Source organism: Perognathus longimembris, chromosome 9 (assembly GCF_023159225.1).
Source record: "Perognathus longimembris pacificus isolate PPM17 chromosome 9, ASM2315922v1, whole genome shotgun sequence".
In the NCBI taxonomy this organism is placed as follows: Eukaryota; Metazoa; Chordata; class Mammalia; order Rodentia; family Heteromyidae; genus Perognathus; species Perognathus longimembris.
The window spans coordinates 71,402,650-71,411,854 of NC_063169.1; the positions used below are offsets into that span (position 1 = coordinate 71,402,650).

Here is a 9,205-nt window from a genome sequence, read left to right on the forward strand (position 1 = left end):
GTCTTCTTTTTTTTTTTTGGCCAGTCCTGGACTCAGGGCCTGAGCACTGTCCCTGGCTTCTCTTTGCTCAAGGCTAGCACTCTGCCACTTGAGCCACAGCGCCACTTCTGGCCATTTTCTATATAGGTGGTACTTGGGAGTTGAACCCAGGGTTTCATGTATACAAGGAAAGCTCTCTTGCCACTGGGCCATATTCCCAACCCCCCTTCCCTAATTCTTAAGGCCAAGTTCACCTGCCCCTGATAGCAGATGCAGAACTAGAAACCCTCTGTCTGATAAGGCAGTGCCCTTAATTGCACACTACCTAGCAAACTATCCCAATGTGGGATAAAATAACATAACAACAAAGAATGCTGTGTGGGCCTTTTATACTTCTTGCCTTTTTTTTTTTTTTTGTCAATCGTGGGGCTTGAACATAGAGCCCGGACACTGTCCCTAAGCTCTTTTGCTCAAAGCTCTATCACTTGGAGCCACAGCACCACTTCCTCTTTTATACTTCTTGTACCCTAAAAGCCAAACTTGGACTTCACTTTGGTTTTGGGAGACTTAACCCTCCTGGAGGTGCGAAGTATTAGGGCCCAGGCTCTTGGGACATCAGCCTCAACGTCCACTTCATCCGTGTGTGGGTGTCTGTGGGTGTGATCAAGACGCTACCTCCCTCGCAGGCCTGCCTCAGGATCAAGTGGGATGATAACTTGTAGTCAAGCATCACCTAATCATTTCCAGGTCCTGTGTTTGCAAATATACCAACTCACCAAAATTTGCCCTCCAGTCAGTCCAGCACTTGAAGGTCATCCGAGGACATGAACATTTAAGCTCTTACTTGTGGTGGCTGGCAAGCCGCATGTCCTTGGCTGTCCACAGGGAGGCTCGTGGCCCGGCAGCTGGTTTCTGTTAGAAGAGCAAGCAGAGGTAGGGCAAGATGCAGTCCTGCAACCTCATCTGGGAAGTGGCATTCCACCACTTTGACGGTTCACTGCAGGTGAGTGACGGATCAGAAGCCATGGGGGTGGGGCGTTTAACAGAGTGTGCACGGGGGAGGGAGGGCTGCCTTCCACACACGTGCTGCCAGGTCTTGTGAGCAGCGTCCTCCTAAGGCAGGACCAGTTTGGTTTGTGAGTGCAGCCTAGGGGGTTGGCTAGTATTCCTTGCGCTGGGGACGGGCAGGAGGTTGGAGGAGGACACAGAGACGCTTCCAGCAGAGGAAGGCATCAGATCTGCCACGTCCGTTCACAGCCTAACGCTAACTCTGGCCTTCTGGTATGGGTTAGTGGTTTTTCTAGGCTCACCAGTCAGTTCTAGACCTTCTTATTCCCTCCAAGGTGATGGATCCTCTGTCGTACAAAGCAAAGTTAAGAACATCCTGTCATTCAAACCTAAGATCAGACTTGTTCTTGCGCCAGTGGTAGTTCCATGCCAGTTCTCCACCACGAGAGACACAGCAGCTTCCTCCACCCTCCACAGCTTACCCGAGTGCCACCTTCCTTCCTTGTTTTGGGCAGTTTACTCCCCACCCCCCACCCCCCCGTGCTGCTGCAGAGGAGGGGGGTGGGGGGAAGAGGAAGCAGCAGAGGTGAGGTCAGCTCAGAGGTAGCCTGGAGGCTTCTGGCTTTCAGGGGAGGCCATCTTTGCCAGCCTGCGTGTAGGTGCCACTAAGTGCCTCTCATTTGTCTCCAGCTTGTTCAAATTCTGTGTGCGAATGCACTCCTGGGGGGTAGTGTGAAAGTTCCTCACCAAGGCGGTCTTTGGTCTTTCCCTTCTTGGGCTGTTGGGCTCATTAACCAATAAATGGCCCAGGAGCCGCAGGTGGCCCGAGGCTGACCTGTCTGTTAGCGGAGGCTCAGGTGAGGTGTGACGCGGTCCTTCATGTCCTGGGGTCGAAGCTCGCCTCAGCAACACTGGTCAGGAAGTGCTTTTCCACAGCTGCACTTGGAAGGGTATTTCGCTGTGGTCTGCATTTTGACTTCTGAATAAAGATTCCGGACAAGCCCCTCAAGAGCTTGGGTTTATATATGTCACCATTCCCTCTCCTATGGGACCTTAAGATACTATGCATGTAATTCAAATCCCCTACAGGAAATTAAACATTGGTTCATTCGGGGTCAAAAGACAGTTAACTTGGCTGAGTGTAATGGTTCATGCCTGTAATCCCGGCTTAAGTGAAAGATGGGGACCAGGAGGGTGAAGGCCAGCCCAGACAGATAGTGAGCCTCATCCAGTCAGACTAGCTGCCACTCACCCGACACCCCGGCTGTTAGGAGGCGTTGGCAGGGGCGTTGACAGGTTAGTGCTTAGATACAAAGTAAAAGACAACTCAAGTGAAGGCATGTACTTGGGAGATGTATCCTAAGGACAGAACTAGAAGAAAACATCCAAACCTACTCAGCAGTGTCACCATGTGGGGTAATAATTGTTACTCGGAAACCTTTTCCAGGATAAAGCCGGTAAGAATACAATGTCTGTTTTATTCTTTTTTTTAAATGATGTCATTTGGTGTAAGAAGGGGTTCAATAATAAAGCCAGAGATTAAGCAGAAACATCACACTAGAAGTGGAGATATGTATAGGACCTGCACTTTAGTCTTTAAAAGTAATCCTTTTTGGTTCTGTCCACTGAAAGGGCCATGAGCAGTGTCCCGTGGGGCGCGGGGGGGGGGGGGGCGCTGTGCCTGATGGATCAAACGTGCACGTCCTCACAGCCCGAGCTCCTGGGCGGTTGGCGGGGGTCTCCTCGGTGCCAGGGCCAGGAAGGAGCAGGGGGGTGAGGGGCATATTGTGCTAGCTCTCTAACATCACTGGGTCTGGTCAAAGATTACCTGGCCAAAGGCATGACACGTGAGCAACTCCCAAGTAAGCACAAGAAGCAAACTACCATAGCATCACATTACATGGATGAAAACTCACGAGTCTCATTAGTCATGCTTAAAATAGAAAAGTATTCAAAACAACCACCACAACTCCAAGAGCCACAGCACCAGATCCAAAGTTTAAGATGGGTTAGGAAAGTATTGGATAGGACTTTACAGTAGGCCCATGTTTGTAAGTTGATAGGCTTAGTGAAAGGAGTAGACCTCTACTTTACAGGTACTACAGCTAAAAGCTGCCATGGAGCCAGCCCCGATGGAGGAGTGACCAGTGGTGTCCTCAGAAGCACCACTGTCTTGGAGCACCGGGAACAGAAATGAGGCTCTGTGCCGGCAGGCTAACAGATGCTAGGGAGTCGGCAGGTAGATTTTGACCTGCAGCAAGCTTTCACAGGAAGAGGTCTGGGACTACTCTTTTTGCAACCACCAAAGCCAACGCGGAACCCTGGGTCCTAGGCTATTAGACTGGCTCAAGTCAGTTCTCAAGAGTCCTCCTCAAGGGTAAAAGCAGGGCTCCCATACTTGGCTCTCCAGACACTTCTGCAGCCTCCTGGATCTCGGCAGGCCTGTGCTCCCAGCCAGGAAAGGCTAGGACCAACATCAGAGCTGCACTGCCTTTGCTTGGGGTGCTGCAGTCTGGATGTTCTTTCATTTTTTTTTTATTATTTTTATTTTCTAGTGCTGGGCCTTGAACTCAGGGCTTGAGCACTGTCCCTGGCTTCTTTTTGCTCAAGGCTAACACTCTGCCACTTGAGCCGCAGCGCCACTTCTGGCCTTTGCTGTATATGTGGTGCTGGGGAATGTAACTCGGCTTCGGGTATATGAGGCGAGCACTCTTGCCACGAGGCCAGATTCCCAGCCCCTGGATGTTCTTTTAGACTTTAAAACAAAAGTGATTACTTTTGTGGCTACTGAGTGTCTTCTTGATGATCTGATAAGACATCAGGGTCCTCAGGTACTTGCCAACTTGTGTTTATTTTCTTATGACTGTCTGCAACTCTGCTTACTAAATTAACAAGGGAAGAATGTTAAAAGACAGGAACAAACCACTGCGGTCAGCCTTAGAGCGGCAGAATGCATTAGGAGTACACTGAGCGTAGGACTAAGGCCAAGAAACCCAAGGGATGGGACTCTGAGCCAGCTGCCGATCAGAGCCCATTGATTGCTCCTTCGCTCCCTGGCAGCCTGGAGCGCCTCCCAGCGAGTGTGCGCACGCGCGGCGGGGAGCTGCTCTGCCCGGGCCAGGACTCACACTGGGCGCGCTCAAGATCCTCGGTTGTGCAGGAAGGGCTTGTCATCGTCACCTCGTCCCTGATGCATCAGACCAAGGAGCTGCAGGCATACAGACCTGTCCCCGGAGTACTGACCCCTGTACTGAGGACATCCCGGAAGTCACAGTTCGTTTCAATCTTCAAGCTAGTTATTGAAATGATTTGGGGGTGATTTAAAAATTTAAATATACCTTGATGGGCCTTTAAAGCAAGCAGATTTCCATCATGCCAGCCCTTGGTGTGCAGTTTCCACCCCAGCTATCACAACTTGCACCCCAGCCCTCTTGTAGTGGGATTACACAGCTCTTGATGAGCTCCAAAAACACTGGAAAATACTACAGCAACAGCAAGGCAAGATTGTACCGAAGCCCTGGGACCAGGGTTCTTGAGCTTGAGATTAAGTGCTGTGGGCACTGCTCTCTTGGGTCAAACCACAAGTTCATTGGACCTGGCCAGTCAAAAGCAATCGAGGGCAGAAAAATCCTGCAGCCAGCCCCGGGGAGCTGGTAATTCTTTGCCACGCTGCTGCTCAGTACACAAACCGGAGGGATGGAGACTGGCCTAAGGCTTGAAAGGAAGGGCAAGGTTCCTAACCCTAAAGCCTGACTGACGAGTGCCGGCGGGGCCAGCGAGGCAGAGGCGGCCAGGAGGGCACAGCTGTTCCGTTCTGTGTCTTGTGAGAACGAGAGCAGAGAAGACCCACGGCTCCCGCTGGCTCCTCAGCCACCTGGAGTGACTGGAAAAGGAGCCTCAGGGAGCGGTGGGTTGGCGCTGCGCCTGCCCCGTCTGCTAGGCCACAGTCCCAGATGCAGCCTGGCAGGGCGGGAGGGAGGGAGGGAGTCAGGGCCGGCGGGGCCCGTGGAGTCCGTGCCCTCCATGGAAGGGCTTCACAAGGCCCAAAGAGAAAAGACGGGGTGACTTGGCACAAGCATTCTGACAGCGGCCTAGGGAGCTTTCTAGAAGAATCTGCCCCACAGCTCATCACTTCCTCTAGTCACTCGTTTTGCTTTCACTTAGAATTGTCTTTTCAGCTAAACGGTTCTGCAGTTTCCAAACAAACACAGCAACATACTTAATCATGTTCATACAATAAATATTTTAAGTCATTTATTGCCTTTAAGTTACAGCATCTCAGTATACACACTGCATGAAAAAGACAGGTATTTCTCAACACTTGAAGTCAGATTGTAGGTATGTGGCCAGCTGTTGGGTATCTCGGGGTGATTAGAGTCAATTATTCTGAGTATCAGAGTGTCAGTACTTACACAATTTTGTTTGTGTTGATCCCTATTAAGCAGATCCCAAGAGAGGTGCACATGCAATGCTCGTGACATCCTCATCAGACATGATTAAATCAGCTCCTCGGAATAGCCCATTCCGCCCTGGAAGGCGGCGGGGGGGGGGGGGGGCAGGGGGGAGCACGGGAGTCCCCGCCATCTCTACACACGTGGCATGGCGTGGAGAGGGCGAGCGCTGGGTGTTCCCTCCTTCACAGGGCCGTTGGCGTTGAGGGGGCCTGGGGTGAGCAGCGGCGGCTGGTGCTGTCTGGCTAGAGCGGCTCCATCGCTATTTAGGGGTCTGCTGACCCATCCTGGAAAAGTTCAGGGAAACTGTGAGAGGCACAATTCCACGGCCACCTCCAGGGCGCTGTGTCTTGTGGACGTCACCACTACCACTATGTAACTTTTTTTTTTTTTGTGCCAGCAGTGGGACTTGAACTCAAGGCCTCAGCGCTGTCCCTCAGCTTTTTTGCTCAAGGCAGGTGCTCTACCCCGTAAGCCACACCTCCCTTCCCAGCTTCTTTGTGGTTAGTTGGAGATAAAAGAGTTTCATGAACTTTCCTGCCAGGGCTGGCTTCAAAGCCCAATCCTCAGATCTCAGCTTCCTGAGACTCTGGGCTGGCAGGCATGAGCCACCAGCACCTTGCTCATTGTGGACCATTTATCCCAACTGTTGGTTTGCTACAAATGGTCCTAGCTCAGATTAGCTGCCATGGTAAATAAATCAAGCCTCGCACAGACACTCACACCGCAGCTCCCCTCCATGGCTTAAGGCGTCTCAGTTTGTGTCCCACCAGTTCCTCAAAACAAAGCAGTGGAATTGTGCTTACTGGTATTTGATGAGCCGTCCTCCCTGAATGAGCTGGGCGACCTCATTTGTGGCGTGGCACGCAAACAGAAGCCAGTTTCGAGGCTGGACCTTGTAGGCAAATCTCATGAACGTCAGAGAATAACAACAGAGCGCTGCAGAAATACCAAAGCAGACGAGTGAGGACCCAGGGACACCGGGCTAATGGGTCCACCACAAAGATGGAGCCTCTTGTGCCCAGCCCTGGCCAACGACAAAAGGCACTGCCTGTGCTTCTAACCGTGCCAAGCTCATGGGAAATTCTGCGGTGCCATGTGTGGGCAGATGTGTTATCCCTTACACATCGCTGTTATTACTTAAACCACCATTGTTAGCAGGAATATTCTGGCCAGTTTGTCCACCCTCTCTCCCCCCTTGAGTTGCTTTTAATCCACGATATGAAAGTTTTGTGTATTCCTTCAACATTGGCTTCACGTTCACATGTTGGGGTTTCAAGTACACTTGACAAGTTTCTAACAGAAGCCTGTGGGCTGGCCTTGAGGCTGACTCCGAGCACTGTTTCTTCAGCTGGGTGCACCACGTTTGGAAGGCACCTGCTGTTGCTCAGCTCCTTTCATCCTGACTACTCTTCGCTGAGAGGCGGCACTCCTCTAAAACATCTGGCTCTATAAACCCCACGTGCACAGGAGCCTTCGCCCAGGGCACCCCGCTCCCCCCCCCCCCCCCCGTGTCCTCACCAAACGTCATGCGCCCGCTGATGATGTCTGGAGACTTCTTCATGTCATTGATGGCCGCAATGGGGAGACCCCAGTTGGCTACTGGGCCCCAGAAGTGCTACCCAGAGAGGGGAGGGAGAAAGAAGGGACAGTTAGGGTAGAGAAGGGTCAGCTGTTACTGCTTTCACTTTAAACAGCATGCAAATGTGCAATGAGCCTTCGTGTGCACCGTTTGCAGGTTTGCTGGGTTAGTTATAGGCGGTTCCTTGTTCCCACATGAGCCAGCAGTTCAACATCTTCTGACACAATTCTGTCTTGCTTGGTTTAAACCTTGTTAGAACTATCATCCATAATGTGCTTGAATTTCAACATTATTTTTTAAGGCTTCATTAAGTTCTTTATTGATAACTCACAATGTAAACTAATTTGAATACGTTTTCTAGAGAAAGGAATTTAGAAAATGTTTTTTTTCTCAGAAGAACTACACTATGATCAGAAGACTTGGAAATCTGAGTCAGGATCCCAGATGATGCGATATTAAGACTGGAAGATATTTTGAAAGGCAGAATGTGATATTAAAGGAATGGACCAACAGTTTTTCATTCTACAACTACTCCCATAGTAAATTATCAAAACTAATCTATTTTAAGAGCAGCCATGCCCATTTTCATTTAACTGCTTAAATGAAACAAGGCTAATAGCTCGTCCACTCAATCAAAATGATTTCTCTATGCAGTTTGCAAACATTTTAAAATGGGAAGGAATCTCCCCATTGCTGGCTAAATGCCGGCTTTCGTCATGAGAACACTAAGCACTGAGAATGGTCCCCGCTGGACTTCTTCCAGCAGCGTTTAACACGATCCAGACTCTGGATTAGTGAGTGCATTTTGAGACTTGGGGTTCATTAAAACCTATTTAAAAATACTGAGAAGTGGAAACACAAGAAAAGTGGGAATTAAATTTGGCACAATGTAGAGCTATTTGAAACATTTATGTAACATGCCTAAATGCAAATCAAGCAGCCCAAGATTTCTTATGTAGCCAGCACAGTGAAGGCCTCTGCGATTCCAAACGGCTGTGCTCGGGTTATTTCCGTGAGTTGCAGCCTTCGTTCCTTATTCCCCAGGTCTCTGTAAGAAGTGGCTTTTCCCCACCCATGCTGTAGCTGTCTCGTCATCCTTCACCTCTGCTGCCCCACAGGGAGCTTTCCGAATCCCCAGGTCCCGCTGGACATGGCGGCCTCCACCCAGAGGCCTGCTCTCTCCTCCACCCTCACCACAGAGCCCCAGGAGGTGTTCAGCACCAGTTTATCTAGCACCAGGCACACGCAGTCTTGCTGCGGTGACAGGGAATGGCACAGAGCCTGGAACGGACAGAAATGCTGCTCTCACCGTGCTGTGGTCGTGAGGAGTCACCAGGGGTCACCGAGGTTCAGATCCGGAGACATAGGGGAATAAAAGACATGATCAGAGGCTTCGGGCAGCTCCCCTCAGTTACTGCGGCGCTCACCACCCAAGTCCGCTAGCAGACCACAGCGCCAGTCAGCGACCAGACCCATGATCGCGTCCAACAGCAACTCCAGCCTAAGGAAGCTACATCTCATTCCCTGAAAAATGAGCTCCAGCTTTTAAAACAGAAGCATCCAGTAAAAATATGAATCTGTACCGCAGCTGGGTGTAGTGGTTTGCGTGCATTATCCCAGCACCAGGGGCCTGGGAGCTCGGCAGGACAGCCTGGGCTACATAGCAAGTTCCAGACCAGCACATGACAAACAAACATGAAAAATACCTCACACGTCATGTGTGGTTTTAGAATTGCTACAAGTCACACTAAGAAGAATCAAATTAGTGTTACTAAATTTATAACAGGTCACAATACTTTAATTTGGACATACACTCACTAAAAGCAGCTGCACGTCTTGAGGGCTTTTTGCACGGATTCTTGGCAGTGTGTGCATCTCCCAGGCCTGCACTGGCTGGCGGGGCGGCCTTGAGGGGACTCCTCCGCCAGTGCCGAGGTAGAGAGGTGCGGGCTCTAATAACTATGGCCAGTTGACCTCGGTGCAGGCTGAGTCCAGGAGGCGTTTGTCTCTGTTGCCTCGGAACTCCCTAGGGTGGCACTCAGCATCTAGAGTAACTGCTGAATGAGTAATGAAAGCTTTCAATGCTGTCTTCCTGAATGTTAAATGTCTTATCTTTAAACACACACACACACACACGCACCCCACTGAGGATCTGGAAACCGGTGGCTCACACCTTGTAATCCAT

At 50.6% G+C, this 9,205-nt stretch overlaps 1 protein-coding gene across 1 annotated transcript; it reads right to left on the reverse strand.

Annotated features, from left to right (window-relative positions):
• Positions 1-5,412: 5,412 nt before the first annotated feature.
• Mpc1 (mitochondrial pyruvate carrier 1) lies at positions 5,413-8,458 on the reverse strand. Its single transcript, XM_048354424.1, has 4 exons — positions 8,330-8,458; positions 6,960-7,056; positions 6,245-6,377; positions 5,413-5,725 (listed from the first exon to the last, which is right to left on the reverse strand). The coding sequence occupies exons 2-4, from the start codon at positions 7,000-7,002 to the stop codon at positions 5,701-5,703; spliced, it is 201 nt and encodes a 66-aa protein (XP_048210381.1). The 5' UTR covers positions 7,003-7,056; positions 8,330-8,458; the 3' UTR covers positions 5,413-5,700.
• Between the last annotated feature and the right edge of the window lie 747 nt (positions 8,459-9,205).